We start from the raw sequence: 25,427 nt of genomic DNA, 5'->3' as shown, positions 1-25,427 counted from the left end.
TCCGGCCTTTTTAACTCGCCGCTTTCCATTCATTCCTAGAACATAAAGACGCTGTAACTAGAACTCCTGATCTCAGAAGTACAAGGTTATGATCTTATTTTCTGGTGTGATGTGAAGGTCCTGGGAGCTCTGAGCGCTTCGACGATGCATAAGACCCTGGTTGAAAGAAGCTTGTTGATTGGATAGTACCCTATCTTCCTGCATAAGCTAGCGGCTACTTCTGCAATATCCACCGGAGCTGAAACAGAATAACCAATTTTTGCTGACCACCTTCGGAGACGAGCTGCCATTAATAGACTGACACAGAAATCTTTAGCGGAGGAGCTACGTGGAGACCATAGCGCGAGCGGGGTGGTGATTCTACGTGGCCATCGCTCAAGGGCAGAACAAGCAGAGTTGCTCCCACTTATCCATCTTACGCTATGACATTGTTCAGCTTGAAAAAACGTTCTACGTCAGAAAACGCACTGCGACTCATCTCTTCTGTACTGGTGCCTTTCAGTTGTGTCAAGAATCAGGCTGTGCTGACGAAATGGGGCTGAGTTCCTGATGCGCCAAACACTACATCACTTCCTCTCAGCGGCACTCAAGCTTGCTGTTCATGGTCAAACTCATGGCCGACAGCCAGAATAAGAATAGAGGCTTCATAAGACGGCAACCGTGTCTTGAGTTCATTGATGAACGTCTGCCCGAATTTCATGAGGCTTTTGCCAACCCTGACGTCCAATTCAGCACATCTCGGGGACGATTCGAGCCAATGACACATAACCAAGATCCAGCCCCTGGCTCCCAACCGCCCAAGGAGCATGAGCTTCCAGACATACTGCCCGAAAATGCCTCGGAGGACTCTGACCGGCGACCTTTTTGGGAAGAAATGCTCCCTGAAGCGATGGAGGAGCTCAAATCCAGCCGCGACGAGCCAAAGAGCCTTGCCGGTACAACGCGAAGTATTCGGGGCTTGGAAGGATGGGTTGACATTGTGAATGGACTCGAAAAGGCCAGGGCAAATTACTACGATTACTCAGGGTTTATCGGATTCTGGAAACGGTCCGCACACAAAATGGCAGACAATGTTGATGATGGAAAGAGACTTCTCTCTCTTCTGCCGAACACGGACTACTCTTCAGTGATTCACTGTGTATTTGACATTGTTTTTGACGTGAGCTCAGAAGGCCCATGCCTCCCGACATCCCTCAGTGACTAACTTGATACAGGCTGCTAAGAGGACAGCTAAAATTCGAGAAGAGATTGAATCAAGCCTTCGCCAATTCCGAGAGAAGTTGGAGGATGTTGAGAGTATAGTTGCTGTTTACGAGAAGGAAGAGGATATCGTTGCTGCCGCGAAGAAGGTTCTTAGCTCAATGCTCCAGGCGATCGAGGATATCATCGATTACTACTGGGCGAAGAAAGGTAATTCTCATCCATATACTCGGACGACCATCTACTGATCCATCTGCAGGAAAGAAAATGCTTCTGTCGATGTGGCAAGCGGATAGCTACAAGGCTGATCTAACGGGCTGCCTAGAGGACCTTAATTCCAGCAGTGCAAGACTGATGGAGAAGGCCAATATCGGAAGTTTCCGTGAGCTTCGATCAGTGAGTATCAAAGCATCAGAAGGTATTGTTACTTCAATCCAAGAGTCAATCTATAGGGACTAACTCCACGCCAGGGATCGAGAAGTTGAAACAGCTCCAGCTGGATCAGATGAAGATTGTGAGAGAACAAGGAAGACTAGCAGATGCCCAGTCAGAGATGAACAAATCTGGTCGCAAAATAGCAGCAGAACAACAAAGACTAGCCTCAGCCATCGAACGCAATGCTACTGCGAATGAAAAAAACGCCGCAGCTAACATGGCCAACGCCACAACTGCGTCTAATGCCATGAATGCATTCATGCGGCTATCACAAGAGTATCTCACCAACCTCACTGCTTTGAACGGTTGGTGCTCACCTCTGCATCAATTTCAAAAGATTCACTGACGCATCTATGTGATAGAGCAAAAAAAGCAAAACGCAAGACTTGCAGTTCAGTATACACGACTTCATACCCAGCTCGAAGCAGAGCGATCTCGCAGCCGAGACCGAAGACCTTGGATCGGTCCAGCACGTGTATCGCAAGCTCAGCTTCTACGAATTCTTAACATGAACTTGGAATTTGACCTCTCTGCCGTTGACAAAGTCGACATGGTGGAGATCTCAAGCTCAGCTGCACTCGTGAATCGCCGTGATCAAGGGAGGGCTGAGCATTTGGTTGAGAACGCACAGTTCAAGCAGTGGGTCGTCAGAACGAGCTCTACTGAACTGCTGGTTCACGGACACATGAAGCCAAGTCGAACGAGTGTCACGCCTTTGTCGTTATTTAGTGCCGCTATTGTGCGAAATCTTCGACAAGTCGATCGTTTCTGTGCCGTTGCGTTCTTTTGTGGACAGCATACCGGCCTCGATGATCCACTGATTGGCGGCATCGGACTCATCAAGAGCCTCACAGCGCAAGTTCTTCGTCAGCATCGCTTTGATAATGCGGATCTTGATAAAGTCGCTGAAGAAGTTAATATTCCTTTTTTAAGGAGAGGAGTTGAGGACATTGGGGAGCTATGCCAGCTGTTCTCTGTCCTTGTTCGTCGCTTACGCAGTGATACAACACTCTTTTGTGTTATCGACAGTGTGAATGTTTATGAAGATGAAGATATGTTACAAGGCATGTATGTGGAGAAAGTACTGTTTGAGATACTGCAGTTGACGGGCGACCAAAGGGTGAAGACGCATGTGAAGATTCTGTTTACCAGTGCCACAGACACGAGCACAATCTGGAAAGCGTTCAAAGAGAAGGATGTGCTATCTATGCATGAGTCTGGTCGCTTCAGTTTGGATAAGCATTTTAGTGATGAACGGTTTGCGAAGCAGGTAAAGGGGGCTCTTGAACCGTATTAATGGTATAATGTGCAAGCTGTGAGCCAGATATGTTATTTGCAGCAGCGACTTGCGGCTGAGAGCCTATGTCGCCAGAGAGAGCTTAGAGCGGTTTTAAGCGATCGAATTAAAACCAGAATCCTATTGACTGATATTTCTTAACTTGTGAGCCCAAACAACTTTCACCAGTCTCCAACTAATTTAGCTAGCTAGGCTAACGATAGGGTTGCCGATGTTGAGGTTAACGGTACCCCAAGATTGGCATGCATTGACAACCGTAGCATCTCCTGCATTGGCAAACCCTTCGACAATCGGTTTCTTGCTGGGGGGAGGAGGCGGAGCTACAAATTCCATCGCCGTGCCCTCAGAGTCAACGTGGGGCAAGACCTGAACTCCATGGGGCCACTGGAAGATGTTACCCTTATCCCAGTATGTCTTGATATGTTGCAGTCTCTCTCGATTGACACCATAGTATGCCTTCTCGTACGTATTCGCGTCGAGTGTCGCATCTGGGAAGTTGATATACACACCGAGCCCGTCCATAGAGTACTTTCTCAGAGCCTTATTGAAATCCGCCAGGATGCCTTTCATCCTCTTCTCCAGCCACTTGTCCTTCCACTCAATCATGATGTATGTGTGATAGTCACATCCACGCCAAGGATATGCAGAGTCCCGGGGCGCCGTTTCACTGGCTTTACCACCGGAATGAATCCAAGTGACTTTGATTGAGCCCTCTTCTCCTTTGAACTCATTTTTGAAATCCACCATTCCCCTTTTCAGAGTGTCGATTATATCAGGAATATTCTTCTCGACGCTGGCCTTTGTGAAAGAGAAGGAGGTGAAGATCCTGAACATCGCGTTTAAAGGCAACGCTTTCTGAGTTTCCTCGGACCACTGAGCTACAAGGGTCTCGTGAAGAAACAAGGTCGAAACCTCCGGTAAAGTTCGATCCTTGAGTTGTTTTGCCAGTGATTTGTCCGTCACATCACCCTTGCCGCAATCTCCGAGACGCTCATCGACCTCTTTGTCAAAGTCTGTCTCCAGTCCATTATAGTAGACCAAAAACTTAACAGACGGATCTTCGCGGGAATCCTTGAGGTCCAGCAGCCAGCTGCTGTCGATGGTCATGTTGGTGCTCCAATTAGCAGTGTAGAACTTTATCATAGCTTCTTTAAAAGCCTCCTGGTGCTTGGGTTCATGAGATGGTGCCCAGTTATAAACCCCAGCAACCACAAAGTCATGGTGGAGCTCTTGAACCTTCATCTTGAGCTGGGTAACTACCCCAAAGTTATTGCCACCAGCACCACAAAGAGCCCAGAAGAGGTCTTTCTTTTCTTTTTCTTTGTCTTTGGAGCTGACCTTTATGGCTCCACGGTCTGCAGTGACAATGCGAGCCTCAAGAAGCGTGTCACTTCCCAAACCGAAGCTTCGAGTAAAGGGCCCGAGACCTCCACCCAGGGTGAAACCACTGACGCCGACACTAGGGCAACGGCCTCCATTGATAATCAGTTTATCTTGATGGTCGTTGATCAGTTCGTGATATGCATGAGCCCATAGTGCGCCCGCATCCATAGTGATGGTCATATTCTCCTTGTCGAAGTCGACTCGTTTCATATTAATCAGGTCAATGGAGATGCCATTGTTGATAGCAGAGAACCCGGCGTATGAGTGGCCTCCATTCTTGATTCGAAGAGGTAAGCCTACCGCCTTAGCCCGTTGAACGATGATGCGAACATGGGATTCATGCTCAGGTTGAATCACACAACCAGGTCTTTCAAAGCGGTAGAAGAGGTTCGAGTTTGCCACCGATTTCTCGTACTCGAGCTCTCCAGCAGTGTAGACTGGGATCTTCTTTCCCCTGAAGAATCCCACCTGTTGCAAGCAGAGCTCAAGGAGACGTCTCTGTTTTTCTTTCTCCTCCTCCGGCTGCTGAGGTACTTCAGGTCTTTGAGAGGCCATTGTGTTAGCTGTAGTGCGAAACGAAGTTTGCAAAGATATTCAATATTGAAAGGAAAGATCAGTGAGTTGCTTGGTCTGCTTTCTTGGACTCGGAAGAAGTCAAAGATAAGCTTTTATAGATGGTTCAGAAGGCCGAGTAGCGCTCTGCAGGCATGCCCAACGCTAACCTCTTGATGAGCTACACGGAGACTGTCGCATATATCACATTCCATCACATATATCACAATCAATGTCTCAGCTTCCATCCACAGAAACCACACTATGCAGCCGCTCTTGAGAGGGTTTGCCTCTATACCGATTCTTGGCTCTCGGCGCTAGTGAATATGGGCAGATCAATAGTCTGGTCTAGACGTCGCCATCTTTCGGGCAGACCAATAGGAGTAATACGATAAGTTCCGGAGGAGTCCACTCAGCCAGCCCGGTTTTGCCTCTTTCAACAACCCCTCATTTTTCAGCTAGCCACAATCAATGATGATCACCAGACAGAACTTAGCTTCCAGAAAGGGCCGGTCCGTAGTGCACTGAAACGGCCTCGATCCGGGATGGATGTTGACATACACACCAAGTTTTCAAAGTTGAGATAGAACCTCTATTCTTGGCCTGGATCTCTATCACAATGATTGGATTGCCTCTTCTCAATTCATAGTTGACCTGGCCATAGTTATGGCCGACTTCTATAGGTACCGTGGCTCAGCTTCCAAGCTGCATGAGCCAACCCCACTCGTCTTCTAGGTCCTCGTTCTCACCCTCGTCCTTCTCATCATCAGCTTCTTCGTCATCCTCATACTCATCTTCGCCATTGTCCTTCTCATCACCCAACATTCCATATTTCAAATTCTTCTCGACTTGAGCCTTGTCATTTTTCCATGGCAAATAATACAATTGATATGCAATCACAACAGGTCCATCCATTTTCCCCGAAGCCGACCAATTTCTGCTCCTGTCCATGACCCCAGAGGCTTGTAGACCTGCCGCTTGGTGCGGATCTAGAGGAAATCCGGCATCAGCGTTTGCTCCGCGGTGGCGCTTCTCTGCGACATATCTCTCCATGTCTGTGGCGACCTTGATGCCCGTGATCATGAATAGTCGTCCTGGCTTGGTGGGATCGAGCCTGAGTTTTCTTAACGACTCTGCATCCTGGCCGAGCGACTCGAGCCGCTTGTTAACATACTGATGGAGGATATCGCCCTCCATGGCGATCCGGTATGTCTCGACCTTTCCAATCTTCAAGGCAACATCCCCTTCTTGCGAAGAGTCAAAGCCCGCGCCGATACCAAGAAAAGAACACAGCTTTGCTTTGAGGCTGGCAGTCAGGCGCTTACTTATGTTGAAGATGAGTTCGACATCACGCTCGGTTGCGTGGAGCTGCATGAGGACGCCGTTCGGCCCTGGTCCGGCGAACGGCTGCTGATCGACCTTTCTACGATCCCTGAAAATGTTACCAATGGCAATCTGCGAAGTGGGCTGGCCAGGTTCTGGGACAAGAATGTAACTGTGCTCTGATACCATGGTGGGATGATGTTGTAGGGACTAGGTTGGAGTTTTTGGTTTGCCGTAGGATGATCTTGGAGAAGATGAAGCGGTGTCAGATTGGAAGAGGGATACTGGGATGGGACCAAGGCAGGGGATAAAGGATAGAATTTATGTTCAATGATAATGCCCAGGCTGAAAGGGATAGCTGTGTGTACACCAATGACGGCAATGCACGCCTTGCCACCAAGGGACATGGAGGGCCGCATGTCAGTTCCATTGGAGAACGGAGGCCTCCGAATGCTCGCCTCACCTTCAGAGGTGCATGAGGCGTATTTCTGAAGCCGAATGAGTATGCCTGGGCGAACCACGCTGCACATTTCTCATGATATGCAACCACCACTTGGTAATGCTTACCGGCTGTTGTGAATTTATTTCAACCTGTATCCGTACTGTGATACAGCCTACTGAGATCTCAAGTAGGTATGCCCCTCTCGACTCTTTTAAATTGCTCTATCGCAACGATGGACCGTCGTTCATGGTCTCTCTTGGCGGTGTAACCGGGGTAGCAACTTTCCCATCCCTCCCAGGGTAGCACTTCGGAATCCCACTCATGAACCCACTGCGTTCTCATTGTAGTGTTGCCGCTCGCCATTATGCGGCTGGTGGAACCCGAGAGCCCAGATCCGCTGATGGTTGCCATGACTGAGGATGTACAGGAGATCCAAGTATCCAGTGATTGCTGTTCAAAATTAGGAGCTGGTAAGTCATCTTCACTCAGCTTCCGTCGCTTCGTCGGAGGGCCATCGCTTATCATCGCTGGCTCGGGTGATGGCGCTGATCTCTGCCCAACATTTTGCGGAACTACCAAAGGCGAAGTTCTCCTGGCAGCGCTGCGACGGCTATGGTGGTCTCCGCGCTTTGGCAATCTGGTCGTTGAGGATTGTTTGGACCCAGTCGGAATCTTTGACAGATTACTGGGGCTGATAGCTTGCGGGCGATTAGGAACTGGTTGACCTTCTGTACTCAGCAGATCAATCGGCATGGCTATGTTCTCTACAGGCATATTGAGACCAGTGCTGCCTAGTGCGTCGGACGGTTCGATTGGTGACACCGGTACTGCCGTCGATGCCCTATGCAAGTCTCTATTCAGCTGCTCAGCCTGATCTCCTTCCAAAGTGGACGCAAATTGCAGAACATACGTATCGTTATATAAAAGTGCCTTCAAGGCGAAGCCAAACAAGCAGCTGGCGATATGATCCAGAGACCGATCCCCCAAGGCGATTTCGGGACAAAACGGGCATTCTAAAGGCTTGTCAATCTGCCAACTAGCCGTTTCGGTCGAGACTTCAGGGTCCCCGAGCTTGAGAACGGCAGCATGCAATTTGTCGAGTCGTTTCGCCTCCAGATGTTTTCTCAGGGTTTTAAGACTGTCGAAACTGATTGCCGGGTCGCAATAATAGCATGTCCACCTCTGCACGCCGTGCGCACGTTCTAGGTGTGATCTCCAGTCAAATTCGGATGTGAAGAACAAGTTCGGATGCTGACATTCCGATACAACACACGTAAAAGGTGCAAGATCGGCCATGACGTGCTCCCTAGGGGATCTGTTAGGCATGAGACTGATAAAAGAGATAAGGGAATTAACTTCACCTCCAATGATCTGCACGAGCTAGATATACCGGCAGATTCTCGAAACAGTGAGGACATTCAAAGACCTTGCTACCAGTTGCCACTGGAGGTGGTAGGACAGGATAAAGTCCTTGGCCTTGTGGCGAAGTGCCTAATTTGGACTCAGCCTTTCGCTTTCTGGCATTCTGTAGACGAACACGTCGTTTTGAGTTTGCTTCAACCAGTCGATCTCGTACAGCTGTGATACTCTGGACACGGCCTTTGTCTGTGTCGGCCAGTAACGGATCGTACTCTGAGAGGAGGGTGGATTTAAAAGACACCAAGTCCTCATCTGCTTCATCTCCAAAGGATGACTCAGAGTCCCAGAGGCGGGTAAAGGGAAGAGATCGGAGAAAGTCAGTCGTAAGGGTGAATAGTTGTCTGAGCACAGATTCGGCTCCTTGGACGTTGGACTCTTCGGTAGGTCCACCTATGTCGAAAAGAAACAAGACGTTGTTAGTCACCGAATACGAGGAAGATTCGTGGCCGAGCTCTCCTGGGATATATATACTTGCCTATTCGGCCGACAGCGTTGACAAAGTCATCAAGCATCCACAAAAGATTTCGCAGAATGCAGCTGTCCTGTCTCCGCGTCACGAGCTTGTCGTCCAAGCTAAATTCTCCCCAAACACCAGCTCCCGAGGAGACGGACCAGGCGTTGAAGCTTATAAGGTTCTCCTCTGCCCATTTCGACTTATTGTGCCGTGCGAAGCAGATGCTCCTGAAGCTGTGGCGACAGGCCAACGTCGCGTCCAGAATTGGGCTACGGAGACGAGGGAAAGGGAATTCGTCTAGAAAGCCAATCCTGTCCCCGGGCGGATGCCAAAGGAGTGCAGCCGCTGGATCCAGCTTGCTTGATGTCGTGATGCGCTCACTCATCTTGGCGGCCGCGCTGATACTTTCGCGATCCCGCGTTGACGACTTGCGATGGCTTCGCCTAAAAGCGGGCATCTGCGGTAGCGGGTGGTGGTCTTTCATAGCACGATGCTCGTGTGAATGCGTTGTTTTCTTCAGGCAGAAGTGCGATGCTGATACGTCCACGTGACTTTTCTGGCCTCGCTGCCTCTTTGGCTGCCTTGTTTGGAGCTATCAACTAAAGCGTCTTGATAGGTAGAAAGTGCTTTGAAAGGTTTGGGTGGCTGAAAGAACGCTGCTTGGCAAGGAGGGGTAAGCAAGCAGCCTACATAGCGATAAATATAATAAATATACTGTGCACCGCATCTTACCCAGTGGCGAGAAGTGGATGACTCCAGATCAATCAATACACACTGTGCACCGCACCATCACATCGCTTAGATGCGTGATGACAGAAATGGTCTTTCAGCTAGTCAGCCCCAGATGGCCCAGACGCCTAATTTCGGGATCCAAGTGTCGAGGCTCTGGGGACTCTACCGAGCCCCGGCTAAAATCGGGTCACTAAACCTGCTAGCTGTATCTCGGTAGGTAGGAAGGAAGATATCGTCCATTCCAGTGCTGATGCCTGAAATCCCGTCTGTGTAAATTCAAGGACAAGAACCAGGCCCTTGTACCTATCCGAGGTGAAGTGTGACTGCACGGACCTAATCAAGGTTGCGGAGACTATGACAGTCAGTGGAGTCATCCAGGATCGCTGGGTCCATCAATGAGATGTTAGTCATGCAATCGATTACTGCAGCGCGGGTTAGAGATGTGATATCCTACTTGCACTGCATCCCAAGATCTCTCGCAACAGGTTGGTCTTCTGAGCCATTCAAGCCTCTTTCTGATTGGCTGGTTTGCAGAGACCTGCAGAAGCCCCGGCGCTTACGGGGGAGCTTTATCGCGCGTCAGAACTTGATGGTAGCTAAACCATCCCCCCCAGGCATTTAGTTCAGTTCAGAGTGAAGTAGGTATCAAGCTCAATTACATCTTACGTTTTATTGATGGAAATGCAGTCGCTGGAGCGTCCAGTGGCGGCTGAGGCCCTGGCGCGTATCGCCGAGGAGAGCTCCAGAATCATAGCCCCCAGCGGCGAGCAGAGGTTGCGCCTCATCAGCCTTATCGAATTGAGACGACTGTCGTTCACCCTACCACCCAACACTCCAGAACTTGAGATTCTGTTGCGGTTCCTGGAAGACACCTGTCTTGTATGGATCAGCCATCGCCATCTACATATTTTTGAGCTCGCTAATCAGATCTTCAGAAAACATACTCCAGCGATTCGTCTTGGGAGCCTGACTCCGAGCTAACATCCACGACTTACCCCAAGCTGTCTTCCGTTGCCCGGATCGAAAAAGGCAAAGCCAATCCTAAACTCCAATCTTCCATTCGACACGCAATTGAGTGCAACTTTCCCGTCAGGGTCGATGTCCTCATTGACCAAGTTTGTGCCTCGAGGGACGGGTCACGAGCTGGAGGAGTGTCTTCAAACGCGGCACAAAACCCAGTCAATAACGTGCTCGATTACATCGATGGATCGATTTCTCACGGACGTAAGCGTCGGATTGAAATCGAGTCGGACGAGTCCCAAATGAACCGACCTGCCAAGATGCGACGCAACTCAGAGGGTTCAGCAACACTTGATCTCCAACGCAGTCTCCCATCGGAAAAAGAGTCTCAGCGCGAAGAAGATGTGCTATACTCTGCCTTGAATCCCCAGATCCTATGCCATGCGCTTCAGCCGCAAGAAAACCATCTCCGGACCTTTCACCTACGACTTGACGATCCAAAGTCACCTCCAAACCCGGAGGGTACCTGGATATACGAGGCTATTTTCAACGCTTCCATACCCGGAAGCACCAGACACGGGTGCATAAAGGGGGGCGGTACAAAGTGCTACCATGAGGCAGAAGTAAATGTAATCAGTAGGTATGTATCTATCTCCCATGCGATGGAAACATGAAATACGAGTTCGGGTGCTGATGCATTTCAGAGCAGAAATGAGCCGACGAAGGCAACCGGAACAGAGTGTGAAGGAAGTCGTGGAAGGGACGTTTTGTCAAAGCTATATTTCTCCCAGTCACGGGTGCCGCCTTTGCCTACTCTCCTCAGAGTTAGAAAACGCGAAACCCATTCTTTACGCTACAGCAGACACGGCCAGGGCCCTTGAAGCGCATATGCCTGAGCATGATTCACAGCTCCCCGATGCCCGACGCCTAACATGCCGTGCAGGCAACAGAGAAGCACCTCGACTACTAGAGCGGGATGTCGCAAAAATGTCGGTTCACGACAAGGTTTTTTTGGCCTACGTCGTCGGTAGGTCCGTCAGCCAGTACTACAATACTCGACTCGCAGCCCAGCAACTGTGGACGCTCCAAACCCTGTCCACAATCCCCGACATAGAGGGTCCGCCGGAGCCTCAGATCGGGCCTGCCACTGGCCTGTCCCTCTTCTCACATCGGCACCCTTACATCCGAATTGATTTTAAGACAGAAGATGAGCTCAGACGCGTTTATCACAGCGACCTGGGAATGGACTTTCACCAAGATCGTGGAGGTGCGAGATTCTACCCTGGTCCGATCTCTCTCGGCCTTCTGCTTCTCGATATTTGGGGGGACTTGGATCTAACAAACGACTTGACGTGGCCAGAGGCACACGTGCGGCGAGCTCAGTATGCAGGGTATGCTCGGTCACAGTTTGAAGGCCATCAGCTTGTCCAACAGGCAATCGTGAATTGCTTGGACGTCAACCTTTTCGCTCGCGGTCCAGGCAAAACCCATACGCGTCTGACGGAGAAACGAAACTGGCTCATACGCAATGTCGTTCACCCGTTGAGGCTGCTTTATCTATCCACGTTCCATGCGGACACTTTAGCGCAGCCAGATCTCCATATTCGGACAATAGGATACCCTAGTCGAGCTGATGTCAGTACCTCGGCCAAGATTGAGCAGTACAAGAGCTTTATCAATTTCCTGGAAAAGCCCAGAGGGGGGCGAAAAGAGGCGTATGTAATTTCTCTTCCGTTGTTGACTTGTCTGATTTGTTTGACCACATTAGGACGGAAGGTATTGAATGGATATCAGACTTTCTAGACCTCAGTCGTGATGTCCACGACCGTGTTAAAAGCAAGGGGAAACAGCCAAAGATTTGTATTTTGGATACTGGATGCGATCCAGATTGCAACTTTTTCAAGAGAGAACGTGCAGGTGACCCTAATGACTTGAACAGAATAGTTTGGCGAGATTTTGCCACCCCAACAAGTGCGGGCATGATTGACGAGGATGGTGCAGAAGCTGGCAGCTTTGGTACAAGAGGGAAGCACGGCACAAGCATCGCCACCCTTCTTCTCATGTTGCTTCCGCAGGCCAACATCTATGTCGCCCGCATCGCCCCCGACAGGAGAGATATGGTCAACCGCCAGACACATGACGGGGTTTTGGATAGTATTAGACGGGTGAGTCAAGCTTACCCTGATAGGTTTTTCTACCGAGATATTGTGCTGACAGAGCCTCTATCAGGCCATACACCATGCTGCAACTGTGTGGATGGTTGACATCATCTCCATGTCCTTTGGCTACATGACAGAACCGGCGGTCCTGAAGGTGGCCATTGAAGACGCCATAAGAGATAGGAGAAACGGACATCTTCATCCAAAGCTCATCATGCTAGCCGCGGCCAGCAATGAAGGCGGCCTCTCACCGGAACTAGCTCCTGCTTGTTGGCCCGAAGTCATATCTGTCAGGGGAACCACATCGCGGGGCAAATTTCTGGAGGAGTATAACCCGCACGAATCGAAGAGCTTGCCCCCTCACTTAGGAACCCTTGTCCAGGGAGTTCCTTGTGGTTATGGCTTTCGGCAGGGAACGTCTTTCGCGGCCCCAATCATGGCTGCAACAGCGGGCTTGGTTCAGTTATACGTGTCATTTCTCATCGATAAGGAAATCGAGTCTGGGAACCCTGAGAGAGCGGATCTTTACTCTAGGGTATACGAGACAGAGGGGATGCGCCAGATCCTGGCGACATTTACGGCATCGGGATCCGGTGGAGATGGTACACGAGCAGTCAAGCCGCAGTTATGGAGTTCGCTACAGAACTGGGAGGGTACAATATGGCATGCTTTGGCGCAAATGAAGACGCCTGGTTGAGGTGGGAGAGACTAAGTTCTGTGTGCTGATTTAAGCTCTCAGCCACAAGTTAACACTATTGCCACTCAAAGTTCCTGCGAGTATAACCTTGATATGTAGTTATAAAATGAGTACTCAAGTTCATTTTTGACCTCTCTCAATTTCATATCCCTAATATTTCCGTCATTTATAGGATCTTTGTGTCAACAAAGTCAACAATCCCCGTCATGCCACTCCCACCTTCAGGCAATCTTTTCACGATCGAGTCTCAGCCTACTCGCACCATGGTATTCTTCGATCTTGACAACACATTATTCAATCACCAGCAATCAATTTACTCCGCCATGTCCGCCGTACGCACTATACTCCCGCTTCCGCGTGAAATCCCGCTGAACGTGCTTGTTGACAAATACAACGAAGCCCTTGATCATGTTTACGACCAATGTCTCCGAAATGAAATAGCACACGAAGACCAGGATTCAGCAAAGGGCAAGCTCTTTTTTAAGAGTTTAGACCTTGAAGAACCGGACTCTGAATGTATCGCGCGGTTTCGGAGTGTATATAAAAGAATATACAGGGCGAATCGAAAGGCTATGCCGGGAAGCATCGAGACCTTGAGAAGCCTTCGGAAGAATGGCTATCGCACTGCTATCATCACAAACGGCCCGACCGAAATTCAGTTAGAAAAGGCTAAAGCCATTGGCGTCTTCGATCTCGTTGAGTGCGTCATCACATCACAAGACGCTGGCCATCCTAAGCCTGATGTCAGGATCTTCCAGTATGCGCTAGAAAAGCTGGAGGTGGAACCAGATGACGCGTATATGGTTGGTGATTCTGTCAAGGCTGATATCAAGGGTGCTCTGGATGCGAAAATAACGCCTATTTTGTACTACCCCGCTTCCAACAGCTCCTTGAAAGTTCTGTTTGGAAGGGAAATTCCGGTTATCCGTCAATTCGATCAGCTACCTATGATTCTGGAGCCTCCATTAGATTCCAGCTTGGACTGAGCTTCCCTATACCAACTCAGAAGACGATCTGGGTATAGTCACCGCATAGAATTCCTTTGGATTATATAGAGGCATTTCTCTTACAATGCGCTTTGTACCTTGAAAGGCTAAGGTAGATTATAGCAAGAATGGACTTTGGAGATGCTTGGATACCTTTCGGGGCTGATATGCAAACTTAAAAACAGATATAGCAAGAATGGGATTGTTGCGTGAAGTGCCAGTCCTGGATACTGCTTGTTCTTATGTTAATACAAGATGACCATTGATTGCTCCATTGGTATTGGTGCTCATTGACAAAATTCACAAGCCCGCCTGTTTCACTATGACGTTGTGATAGGTAGTAAGCGTACCAGTGCAGGTTAATGAGTGCAATAATGGTTAACCAAAATTTTGTTTCAAGAGAGATATAAGAGAAACAATATAATAAATTGCTAGCTAGGTTCCCGCCCAGAGAAGGTCAAGCCATGCGGCCATGTCCTCAAAATACCCAAGCTGCCTGCCTCAGTCTTTTGTTGCACTAGGAAGACTGAGGCTTGGAACTCTTTGGCAGCGAAGAGGAGCTTATGCAAAGTTCTCTATGCCGATTCAAGCTCCCCGCCACAAGCTTCAACTACAAAGCATACATCTAGCTCATAACTTAAGGAGCTCCGACATTAGTGGTGTAGCTAAGATGGATAGCACTATGCAGCGAGCTGTTACCGTTTCCCATTGGGATCGGGTAGTAGACGTGGCAGGCATGAATGTAACCATCTTGAGTTGAGACTTCCGCATTGACTTTGGCGATAGGATTCTCGCTCTTAGAAAGCTCTGCGAGATCCTGTGGTCCAGTCTTTGCAAAGAAAACCTGTCCAATCTCATTGACAGTATCATGAACATGTCCAGAGTCATCTTTCCAAGAAACCGGGATGTTCATAGTTCCCATAAAAGCCGAAAGATCATGATACATCGATGTAGAAGGTTTCCCATCGGACGATAGGCCCTTGGGGTCTGTCCACAAGCCAACAAGGCTGTCATCGACGGTGGTGGTCTGGCCAGTCGTCTTCGGGGGTGCCTTGACTCCCGATTTGGCGGTGACAGTTAGCTGATCACTGACGGAGGCAAAGTTCTGATGATATTTGGCGAGCTTTTGTGAGTCCGTCTCAATTTCCTGGCTGTTCAGAGTAGTATCAGCGGCAAAGGCGTGGGTGCTATTATCCAGAGTGAGGAGACCAGCTATTTTGCCAACTGTCCCGACGGCGGATGCAATATCGCCCGAGTGGTCGAGGACCCAGCCACCAGCTGACTTGACGCCGTCCCAGAGGTTATCAAAGAAACCCATGGTAAAGGTGAAGAAGAAAAGTGAAATAGGGTCGGATGATTGTGTGTTTCAAGAATAGGTCTGTATAGAGAAAGAGAAGCTATTGATGGTGAGTGGCGAGAAGGCGATCTCAACGACTTTATAGGGAACGTTCGCTTCTAAGCATTTCTTGTTGCTTATGTCTCAGTCCTGAAAAGCATTCTTGCCCCGATTCGGTCTTGTCACATACTTGAGGCGGGTCAGCTGAGGGTCATTGATTCCAGGCCTCAACCAAGCTGAGCTTGGAGTCTCCGCCACGCTATTTGACATAGCTTCCCGTATCATACGTGCATCCAGGTGATTGGTGTTCAGTTGCCGCAACGATAGTTTGAGGCTTGAAGCTTTGCCTATTTGAGCCGGTTGCTAGGCGGATCTGATGTTCTGCAAGAGAAAAGAACGGTAAATTAAGCGAGGTCAGCCAGCCACATTTCCTTTAGTTTATGAACTAAATTCCTTCGGCCACCAAGACAAAGGGAAAGGTTGAACGTTCGTTATTCTGGGAAAATGTCTTGACAATTTGTTATCAGAGTCAATATAAGTTAATCTTAGAAAACGCTTTCATATCTACTTCCAAACAAAGCCACAAGTAACTGATGTTTCAGCCAAAGAATAACGGGTATTCTCAAAGTCTAATGCTAAACACCACCTTCCAAAGTATGACAGACCATACATAATCAAGCGCCCCGAAGATAATATATGGTGAAGTATCGCGAATGGCGGAGCTTAATCGATTCCCAGAGCCTTTATCTGTGTGATCCTTCACATCTTACATATCCAGTCAAGGCTCAATCCCCTCGAGTTAATGCATAGAAATAAATGAGATTTAATTTAACTCTCTCTATAAAGTCAGTTATTTAGAAGTATAAGGCATATAATATAAGCTATTAGCTATAGGGCCAATTAATTTAAGATAATACTTTTCTAAAAGGTAGTTTAAGGAATATATTAATTAATTAATATAATTATATAAAATAAGTTTTATAAGACTTTTTAAAAATAATTATATTTGATATATTAAAAAAATTTAAAATATATTCTTTATAAAATAAAATAGCTACTTTAATTCTCTATTTTAGCCCTTTAACTTAATATTATTAAAAATACTGGTATTTAGAAGTAATATACCAGGACCAATATAAGCAAGAGAACGAGAATAGGCCTTATGGCAGTAATGTGAGCCTTTCTTATGACGTTGTGATTCTCGATATAGATCAAAACACGACTGGCTTTTACGAGATGAAGGAATGGAAGAGCCAAAGAAATCAACAGGGATTCAACACAAGAAAGAGATTCGGGAGTCTGTGGCACCCCAGCCTAAGGATCGGTCAGGCTGTTCGCAATAGAATGGGCCTGGAAAGTGTATGTTAGGCGAGCAAGAATGTTGATCGATTTCTATGTGCGACACTGACGTGTTCATATAAGGGAAAGTTCCAGTAAACGACTTTCCACGTAACACAATGGATAATTTACTGCCCAAGGCCTAGTGTACAACAATTGAGGTCTCCATTAGACCAATAGTAGGGTGCAGGGCATCAAGATTGATGTCTAAGGAGGGCTCATTTGCAGCAAAATGCTGATGACATAATTCAATTGGGTACCGCCGCTGCTGAGGTTGCCTAACGAAACACTAGACAAATCTCTCCCTCAATCTGCTTGCAGATTTACCAGCTACAGGAGCCTAAAAGATCAGCGATTTATCAGCATACCAGACAGATCCGATACTTAATCAACGGCAGAGAAACATGATATATCAATGATGGTTTAGATCTACTTCAACAGAACGCGCTAGAGGTCGCCTATTTATGGTCACCGAACCTCCCAGGATCAAAGACATAGCATGAGAATCCGGGCATGAATATATCTCCACTCTTTCTAATTTAGTGGCCTGTTGCAGCAGCGATTTGGTTATAGGGCCGCCTATTTTGAGGCCTGCTAGCTACCGTGGCCAAGCCAATGAGATTTCCCTTCAGTACAGCCAAGCCGCCAATTAGAAGAGGTATACACAGCTGTGCTGTTTGGGTTTCAAAAGCCTTGGGTACAATAAAAGCTCACCGAAAAACGAGTTTTATATATATATCTGGTGGCAAAATGAATTGTATCTGCCTTGCAAATATCCAGGAACTACCGCAACATTTAGATAAGTATCCATTACTCAAGAAAGCCATGTGCGACGACAGATCTTATTACAGGCCTTCCGTGAACCAGCGGCCTCAATCTCATCACACAAATCTCGCCCTGCCCTATCGGGGCGCTAGAAACTACAGGGCGGGCGATTGCCAAAGCTCTGCCGCCAATCGATATAGTGAAGCGGTAGGCGAGTGTGCCACACTTGAACCAGACGAATGGCCAGGCGCAGCAACTGAGGCCAATCTGGACCGCCGACATCCTTTTCGGTATTCTGCATCTGCATACCATCGCCTGAAACTGGACCTACTGCAGCAGTCAACAGATTCGTTCGAACGATGGATGCCCGGAGTAGTATACAGCGCGCCACCGGAAGATAGGTTGCAGCCCCAGGAACGATTCAGAACGCCTCGTTGCAATTCAAGCAGGCGGCAAGTGAAGCAGGAAGACGACATTGACGACGACGACTTTGTTTTTGTTTCATATGCAGCCCTCACCAAGGCATTCTTTCACTTTGCTTGTCCGTTCTACATCTACGACCCAGAGAAACACCGGCAATGCCTCCTCACTGTCGGCCTCAAGTCAAGCGAGGGTGTTATCGAGCACGTCATGAAACACCACTCCCGATCACCGTATTGTTCAAGATGCTATCAGAAGTTCAACTCGTTGATTGATCGCGATGATCACGTTTTGAGCGGGAGATGCAAAATGCGATACCCAGACCCATCGGATGGGGTCAACGAAGACCAAAAGGTCTTGATGATACGAGCCAATGATCAGTACTTGAGTGAAAAGAGGCGCTGGAATCGAATGTGGTCTATCATCTTTCCTGCCACAGAGTGGCCCCGCTCCCCGTATCTGGATCGAGGCCCTGGGCTCAAAGCATCGATGGCAAGAGACTTCTGGGATCTATACGGTGTGCAGCTTGTCTCGGAGATTCTCGACCGTAAAGGGTCATTCGCGAGCCAGGGCAGTACTAATCATAGTGTGCTCTATGAACTAGGGCTGCAGGATCTCTTACAAATGGTTATTCAAGAGTAGGACTTTGAGAGAATGGGCTAGATGTCATGTTATGGATTGGGGGCGTATTTAGGGAGGAGTTTATGGCTTCAAAAGGATTGATCGAGATGGGTATAGATAAATCTTGAACTGTTCTATAGGTGTGTTTCTTTCACCAAGGTTACTTAGAAGTTAGATCAAAGTTCTCACGATCAGTTTTTTGCACGGACTTAATGAATGACGCCGGGGGGTGAAACACCTTTCTATTATATTCATCAAAGTTCTGTAAACTTTCGCGTTGATTAAACCTTAGAAGAATCAAATGATGGAAAGTCAACCCGCACATAAGAGCATAACCCAATATCTTCCTCCAGGCTAAACAGATAAAAGTTCCTCCTTGATGCTAGTTGTAATTGAGCCTTGCGGCCCTAAGATTGACTTGGTCTATTTAAGTTTTTTAGAGTCCAAAAGCCTCCTTATTTAGTAAAATATCATAGACCGTACTGCGCATGCCACGATCAATAGTGTGAGCCACGGCGACCCGTAGTGTTTCCGCGTGTATTCAAGTATCCATTGTCTTGATTTACCGACTCGAAAGAGCCGGTGGGATATCCAACGTACGGAACTGGAGGATATCCAGAGCCGGGCACAGTAAAATATCCAGAGGAAGCAAAGTTGTTCCCAGAATTCGTATGTGCCATAGAGCCCGGAATTGGACTTGGTGCACTGTAATTCGTCAACGTATTATTCCAGTCAAAGGAATTTTCTTTCTGTCCCCCAGTCGGCGTTCCTTGAACACCAAGATAGGTTGGGTCAGAGCTGTAGTCAAAGCCTTGCGTTTGTGGTTGCAAAGTATGAGATGCAAATTCTGTATCAGAATGCATGTCGGGTGTGCTACTGTAGGTTGGCACTGGGGCCGCGGGCAATTTACTCGACTGTGCTTGTGGGTGTACGGAAGGGCTGACTTGGGGTTGTGGCGAAGGTTTGTAGATTCTATCCACACATCGTCTAACAATCGATTGGACTCCTTCTGGAGGAGAACCTTGTATAGATTCAAGCTCATCGTGGAGTATCGACTCCATCTGTAGACGTGGAACACTGATTTCAACGTAGGGCGACAGTGGAGGTTGTTGCCCTGGAAAGAGCCTTTTCCAGATAACGAACCACTTTTCTCTTTCACTTTTCCCCTTGCATGACCCAAGCTCTGATTTCAGGGCCTCGACTTCTCCGTCCAACATGACACCTGTTTCTTCGATATTCGTTATCTGACATTGGTTTCCCGCCGTGGAATGGACTCGCAGCCGATGTGCAGCACCCATGCCACGGAACAGATGGCGGCAAAATGGACAATAGAGAACGATGTCCTCTTCTCGAACTGTGCCATTAGGCTTTATGTTGACCTCGACCAGTCGGTGTTGTCGGCTGATGTGTTGTAAGACATCCGAGAGACGACTTAACTGGTAGCCCCGACACTCGGCATATCGGTGCGGATCATGTTTGCAAAACGGACACTCGAAGGACACTATTGCCTCCCTTGTTTGAGGGTATTTCTGGCCGTCTTGTTCATCACCTCCCCCGTTCTGATCGTGGCGGCGACGCTTGTTCGCCCTGCGGCTGCTTTGAAGAGATGATTCGCTGGCGACTTGGCGGGGCTCACTGTTCCCCGGGTTCATCTTGGTACCAACTTTTGGGGTAGTACATCTGGACTTGAGGATGGAGGTTCAGTAATAACGTGATAGAAAAGCGAGTGTTGAAAGCCAAGCTATAGCCATTCAGTAAAATCATAAATATAAGATCGGCTCCTGGTGTACTTAAGATGTTAAGTGGAGGAGCCGCAAGTCTACTAGTTCACACAAAGACGAGGAGAACGGCTATCGTCGAGGCCATGTTTTAACAAACATCATTCTTTGGGCACGGATTTGACTGAGTCAGGTATCAAGGCATTTCCTCAGTTTCCTCAAATCTGGGTTCTGAATGCACTTAGCTGCATGTTCCAACACAATTGCGAGCGGGCAATTAAACGTTCTTCTGGTTGGAGATAATATGCTTGAATTTAAGGCCGTTAATTAATGATTGGTGATGGGGCCTCTAAGAATTAGCCTCCGTCTTGCTTTGTCACGGCCAGCGCAGACCCCACTTATGCGCCTACAGTTGACAACAAAGCACTGAGGCTAGGGCGCTGGCCACGTCAATCGCACCTCAGCGAGGGCCTCCTCCCGTCAGGCCTCGCCCACAATTGAGGAGTCCTAACTTAATTAGAAGAGTAAGCTTGATTCCGGATGTGGTGGCTTCGTCTTAACGAGGCTACGATGCACTTTGTAAATGTAATTCGTGATAACCTGCAGTACCCGTATTTTGCTGGTGGCTGTTGCGTGGTTGCTGAGCTCTTTGCCAGGACTCGATGTTTACAATATCGTGCAATTCTTTGAATGAGGTCCCCACGATCGTGTGTGAAGCCTTCAACTGTGAGAAAATCTACACAGTTGCGGAACATGTTAGGTTTATATATGCTACATAATCAAATGCAATTTCCAGCTTTTCGAGAGTTTTACATGACTCCGACAGTAACCTGGGCAATCGGGTACCTGGTAAGCTCATGAGCTCTCAGCCAACGTAATGACTCTTTCCGCTCCAACCGAAAGGTCTGTTTCGATCTTCGATCATCGAGATACACACCACATGCTGATAAAGCCGTTCCTGCAGCCCCTCGCACCAATCGGGTGCCGTCACAAAGTACAGTGATCGCGTCCAAGACTGGCTGGTTGACCCTGGCTTGGATATCCAGGGTAGACTGTTGGGCCACCTCAGCGTGCAGCCCCAGCCTTCAAAAGACACGCCAACGAACCCACCACCCAAGGCACGACTTTAGGCGGTCGCCCTTTCCGGTGTCATTTCAGCGGCTGCGCGCGCCTTGTAATTGCTTTGTTGTCTCCCACCAGGGGATTGTGGCTTGTATTTCAAGGTGGTAATAGAGGCAAAATGAGAGATTTAGGTCATGTTATATACAGAGAGAAATTAGGAAAAGCCGTCGCTCATCTTACACATAGCTTATTTGATTTGGCGTATCCCCCCTCATTCTTTTCAGCGACTGCCAGCACATCGGCCACATTTGTGTGACATACTCCCCCGTACTCTCACACCTAGTTCACCCTGCCAATGAATGCAAGGCGAGCTGAACCAATCACTCCAAGCCGAATGGCGAGATTATCGAACCCCAAATCACCCAATTGAGAAGAGCGACACCCATTGTACCATTACCCCTCACAAAAATATGTAGCGTCTGGGTAATCAGGTCTCACAGTCCTTCTGCACTTAAACGCCTTTACTCCGCCTTGAGGCTCAAATGCACCTTCAAGTTGATACATCGACATTCCATACCAACGGGTTTCCAAACGTCCAGCTCCAGTAAATAAGCGAAGTCTCGCATCGGCTGGTCATCTCATTTTATGGCCTCGAGCAAACAAACCCATACTCCTCCAAACGAGTGTTTGAGACGTTCTAAGCAATGTCTTTAATGCAGGAAGCAACTATACATGAGTACATAAGAAAAACAACAACAACAACTGATAATCATGCGACACGTCCATTATCGAGGTTGCAATTCCATAATCGCGTCTCTCAAGGCCCTTATGGAAGACCTATCTCACCAGCCCCGCCAAGATCAGGAACAGCAGAAATTTATCCACAAAAGTCAAGTTAGAAAACGCCTAGATTACACTACAGAGGCAAGGCTAATTTGTATTTCATTTCTAGTACCAAGCGAAGACACATTGTTAGATCAATTTTTGACTGGGTTAAAAGAAAATGCCTTCTCAACGCAGGCTGCATCACTAAATGGCGTGATCTTAAAAGGACGACCAGATACACCAATCCCCATTTCACGAAATACAAAAAATAGGAGCGGACTATCATTAGATGCTCTCCGACTTCCTTCAAACATACCCAGCAATCAATATCCTAAAGAGGAAGAGAAGCAGAGTCCGCAGTTTCCATCCCGCAGCTCAACTCCCAGCAAAAGGAGACGTACAGCTGGACTCAGCGATGATCTTTATGACCTTGATGAAGACGGTGATCACAGCCCCAATGAAATCGTCAAGAGATTCGCTTGCCCTTACTTCCGAAAGAATCCAGAGCGTCACCTCGAATGTATCAACCTCAAAATGGTCCGCATCTCCGACGTCAAGCAGCATTTAAAGCGAAGACATACAGCGCGTTACCACTGCCCGATATGCTGTGAGGGATTCTCATCCCTGAACCTGCAAGGAAATCATATTTTGCAACAAACCTGTGTCCCAGGATCTGGCGCAAACTGGGACAGTGTTTCCCCAGCTTCTCAGAAGGCTCTGCAGGCTCGCTTTGGGAAAACCCTTTCGCCAGAGGCACAGTGGTATGGGATCTGGACGATACTGTTTGGAGAACGCCGACCTATGCCAAAGCCACATCTGGACGGCGTCGTGAAAGAAGTTATAGGCATTCTGCGCGGGATTTGGCTTGATGAGGGCCGACGACTGATATCTGAGTTCGTGGAGGCAAAAGACCAGCCATCCAGTTATAATGATCAACTGTACCAATTACTTGCGGGGGTTCTGGATGAAGTTGAGGCTCGCTTTGAGCAAGAATCGTCTCAGAAGATCTCCAGCAAAACATCTGTTATCTCTGAACCAAGCCCCGAGGAATCTGCGGGAGTGCAGCTGGACACTGTTTCGCGTTATATCACAGAGGGATCTGACAGCCAATCGCTCGTTGCACCCTTTGACACTACAAGCTTGTCTTTTGATTTCTCTGCTGCACAGTCAGAGGTTTCCGAAGTTTCCTATCAAACGTCAGAGCTCGGCTTCCCTGGAACGCAGTGTTTCCAGAATCAATATCCTTATGCTGATAATTCTGTATCGGATTTCTCGTTTTCAGATTACAGCCAGGAGCAACCTATTGCGATAGGTGGAGCAATGCTGTGAATATATCTAACCATTCAGTTAGACTACGCCAGAGCAGTACGGATTTCTACACTTGCTACACTATGTTTGCTAGTAGTAAATTATCGTCTTGACAATCAAGAATAGGGAGTTCAGGCAATACAGCTTCTGTGGTTACTATGGTTATGGGATCAAAACCCCACTGGGCCGGTGCCACTAGACTGATACTCTTGTGTTGCTTGGTGCAAAGCCTCATATAGAGGTAATAGAGAACGGTGCTAGACAGCTCGAACGTGGATTGCTAGAAACATGCCAATGCTTCTAGACTAGTTATGTCATCCTCGAGGTCTTCCTCAGTCTGTTCATTGAAGTGAGCATAGAAGCCAAGAAACTCCTCCACATCCTCATAGACATCGCTATACCACTCTTCATCATGGACTCCATATCTCCATTTCCATTCCTTCTTATATTCACTCCTGCAGTACAAAGCAAATGAGCCGCCCCAGCCACGAGGGCCACCACCAACTTTGAACACTGTAGCAATTTCCCAATCCTCCCAAAGCCCAGTGAGTTGATTACGTTCCCCTTGTGCTGCATCGCTCCGAACTGGCACACCGACAGCTTGAATCATGGCCTTCATTTTCCCAGGTCGGAGAGGGGTGATGAAGTCGAACTGGCATGCCTCACGATGGAATGGCAGCCCTGGACCTGTGATGCCGCTAACAAGTGTGCAGAGGTACTCCAGATCTGAGGGAGGAAATTCGGCAACCTCTACACCCCTGTCTGCGATGCTGGCCTTAATGCCGGCGAAGTATTCACGTCTTAGCGAGGGGTCCGCTGGATCGTCATCCACACCCTCGAGCGAGGCCGGCAAGATCAACGAAGAGATGACGCTCTCATTAAGGATATCTCGTGGCGTTTCAATGAACTCGGGAACTTCTATGAGCTCTTGGATTACCTGCATCCGTAGGCTCTGTGCCACCGGTTCTGAGCAGTTCGGAGGAGTAGGCTCAGCTTCGACTTTTTTAACCAGAGTACGGAGTAAGAATAAATTATGCTGAAGAACAGTTTCGCGGTACCGACGAAGTGCGGCTTCGATCTTCTCGCGCCTTTCTTGATTCATGTTGAGTGCGTGGCTGATTAGGAGTGTGCTGGTACCTCTAAATGAAGAGAAGAGAGATACTTTTGACGCACTCTTAGGCAGGGCCCGGAATAAACTACTCTCCTGCAGTCATACGGCGCTAGGACTCATTAAGCCAAGACAAGTGTGAGTACGCCGAATGGGGACCAAGTGCTGCCTGCAGTGGTTTGATGACGATGACGTTACTGCAACTTTCTTGAAGATAGAGAAAATTATATATATTGCGTAATGTTATAAGGGAGACGTCAAGGAGGACAGGCAAAAGATAATAGCGTGTTAAAGGTCTCCCTATGATTATTGGCCAAAGCGACTATGTATGATTTGATACAAGTTCACTGTCATCTGCTGACTTGTCCGTAACACAGCATTGGACTCCGCGCCTTTTCAACTCCTCGTTATATGCCCGAGTTCTAGCTCTGTCCTCCTCTGTAGGTTTCCTAGGAATATCCTCCACATTGGGATTGAGCATATCCCTACGCGATACATTACGGCCATCTGCGGCGAGGAATCTCTCAGGCATTGGCAAACCATCGTAATATTCTCTGATCTGGGATGGATTGAGGCCAACTGCATCAAGAACATTCCGTTCGGCGTCAAATGTACGCAGCACACCATCAAAGCCGAGTGCAGTTATACCATGTCCGTCTGGATCTCTCTTCATCGATCTTCGTATATCGCGCAGTGACATATTATCCCTCGCGGATTGTCGATCTGCGAGGACTTGAGCCTAGAGTTGTTAAGTTAATTCTCATTGCACTGAGAACTCTGTTAGTTGGACGAACATTCGGTTGTTGCGTTTCTGCCATACTGATAGCGAACCGTTGGATGTGCCTGAAGGACTTAGAACCAATTGCAAGGATGTAAGTGAAGTATGT

General features: G+C 48.2%; 12 protein-coding genes across 12 annotated transcripts; 5 read left to right on the top strand and 7 right to left on the bottom strand.

Annotated features, from left to right (window-relative positions):
• Positions 1 to 757: 757 nt before the first annotated feature.
• Positions 758 to 2,932, top strand: FMAN_00137 (uncharacterized protein; the record flags this gene model as incomplete). The annotated part of the gene is made up of 5 exons (XM_041821951.1): positions 758 to 1,159; positions 1,215 to 1,410; positions 1,460 to 1,618; positions 1,671 to 1,940; positions 1,998 to 2,932. 5 exons carry the CDS (start codon positions 758 to 760, stop codon positions 2,930 to 2,932), a joined length of 1,962 nt encoding a protein of 653 aa, XP_041687680.1.
• Positions 2,933 to 3,112: 180 nt separating this feature from the next.
• On the bottom strand, positions 3,113 to 4,870 carry FMAN_00136 (uncharacterized protein; the record flags this gene model as incomplete). Its single annotated transcript, XM_041821950.1, has 1 exon — positions 3,113 to 4,870. One exon carries the CDS (start codon positions 4,868 to 4,870, stop codon positions 3,113 to 3,115), a length of 1,758 nt encoding a protein of 585 aa, XP_041687679.1.
• Positions 4,871 to 5,560: 690 nt separating this feature from the next.
• FMAN_00135 (uncharacterized protein) lies at positions 5,561 to 6,379 on the bottom strand (the record flags this gene model as incomplete). The annotated part of the gene is made up of 1 exon (XM_041821949.1): positions 5,561 to 6,379. One exon carries the CDS (start codon positions 6,377 to 6,379, stop codon positions 5,561 to 5,563), a length of 819 nt encoding a protein of 272 aa, XP_041687678.1.
• A 436-nt stretch (positions 6,380 to 6,815) lies between these two features.
• FMAN_00134 (uncharacterized protein) lies at positions 6,816 to 8,890 on the bottom strand (the record flags this gene model as incomplete). Its single annotated transcript, XM_041821948.1, has 4 exons — positions 6,816 to 7,485; positions 7,543 to 7,938; positions 7,994 to 8,392; positions 8,523 to 8,890. The coding sequence occupies 4 exons, from the start codon at positions 8,888 to 8,890 to the stop codon at positions 6,816 to 6,818; spliced, it is 1,833 nt and encodes a 610-aa protein (XP_041687677.1).
• A 1,028-nt stretch (positions 8,891 to 9,918) lies between these two features.
• On the top strand, positions 9,919 to 13,053 carry FMAN_00133 (uncharacterized protein; the record flags this gene model as incomplete). Its single annotated transcript, XM_041821947.1, has 5 exons — positions 9,919 to 10,116; positions 10,173 to 10,837; positions 10,902 to 11,912; positions 11,966 to 12,362; positions 12,427 to 13,053. 5 exons carry the CDS (start codon positions 9,919 to 9,921, stop codon positions 13,051 to 13,053), a joined length of 2,898 nt encoding a protein of 965 aa, XP_041687676.1.
• A 206-nt stretch (positions 13,054 to 13,259) lies between these two features.
• FMAN_00132 (uncharacterized protein) lies at positions 13,260 to 14,039 on the top strand (the record flags this gene model as incomplete). Its single annotated transcript, XM_041821946.1, has 1 exon — positions 13,260 to 14,039. The coding sequence occupies one exon, from the start codon at positions 13,260 to 13,262 to the stop codon at positions 14,037 to 14,039; it is 780 nt and encodes a 259-aa protein (XP_041687675.1).
• Positions 14,040 to 14,676: 637 nt separating this feature from the next.
• Positions 14,677 to 15,357, bottom strand: FMAN_00131 (uncharacterized protein; the record flags this gene model as incomplete). The annotated part of the gene is made up of 1 exon (XM_041821944.1): positions 14,677 to 15,357. The coding sequence occupies one exon, from the start codon at positions 15,355 to 15,357 to the stop codon at positions 14,677 to 14,679; it is 681 nt and encodes a 226-aa protein (XP_041687674.1).
• A 2,181-nt stretch (positions 15,358 to 17,538) lies between these two features.
• FMAN_00130 (uncharacterized protein) lies at positions 17,539 to 18,540 on the top strand (the record flags this gene model as incomplete). The annotated part of the gene is made up of 1 exon (XM_041821943.1): positions 17,539 to 18,540. The coding sequence occupies one exon, from the start codon at positions 17,539 to 17,541 to the stop codon at positions 18,538 to 18,540; it is 1,002 nt and encodes a 333-aa protein (XP_041687673.1).
• Positions 18,541 to 19,016: 476 nt separating this feature from the next.
• On the bottom strand, positions 19,017 to 20,171 carry FMAN_00129 (uncharacterized protein; the record flags this gene model as incomplete). Its single annotated transcript, XM_041821942.1, has 1 exon — positions 19,017 to 20,171. One exon carries the CDS (start codon positions 20,169 to 20,171, stop codon positions 19,017 to 19,019), a length of 1,155 nt encoding a protein of 384 aa, XP_041687672.1.
• A 1,899-nt stretch (positions 20,172 to 22,070) lies between these two features.
• FMAN_00128 (uncharacterized protein) lies at positions 22,071 to 23,453 on the top strand (the record flags this gene model as incomplete). Its single annotated transcript, XM_041821941.1, has 1 exon — positions 22,071 to 23,453. The coding sequence occupies one exon, from the start codon at positions 22,071 to 22,073 to the stop codon at positions 23,451 to 23,453; it is 1,383 nt and encodes a 460-aa protein (XP_041687671.1).
• A 259-nt stretch (positions 23,454 to 23,712) lies between these two features.
• FMAN_00127 (uncharacterized protein) lies at positions 23,713 to 24,534 on the bottom strand (the record flags this gene model as incomplete). Its single annotated transcript, XM_041821940.1, has 1 exon — positions 23,713 to 24,534. The coding sequence occupies one exon, from the start codon at positions 24,532 to 24,534 to the stop codon at positions 23,713 to 23,715; it is 822 nt and encodes a 273-aa protein (XP_041687670.1).
• A 328-nt stretch (positions 24,535 to 24,862) lies between these two features.
• On the bottom strand, positions 24,863 to 25,358 carry FMAN_00126 (uncharacterized protein; the record flags this gene model as incomplete). The annotated part of the gene is made up of 2 exons (XM_041821939.1): positions 24,863 to 25,279; positions 25,335 to 25,358. 2 exons carry the CDS (start codon positions 25,356 to 25,358, stop codon positions 24,863 to 24,865), a joined length of 441 nt encoding a protein of 146 aa, XP_041687669.1.
• Positions 25,359 to 25,427: the final 69 nt, after the last annotated feature.

The sequence above is a fragment of the Fusarium mangiferae genome, assembly GCF_900044065.1.
Source record: "Fusarium mangiferae strain MRC7560 genome assembly, contig: FMAN_scaffold013, whole genome shotgun sequence".
Taxonomy (NCBI): Eukaryota; Fungi; Ascomycota; class Sordariomycetes; order Hypocreales; family Nectriaceae; genus Fusarium; species Fusarium mangiferae.
The sequence above is the reverse complement of the archived record's forward strand: the minus strand, read 5'-3'. Positions and strand labels throughout refer to the sequence as shown.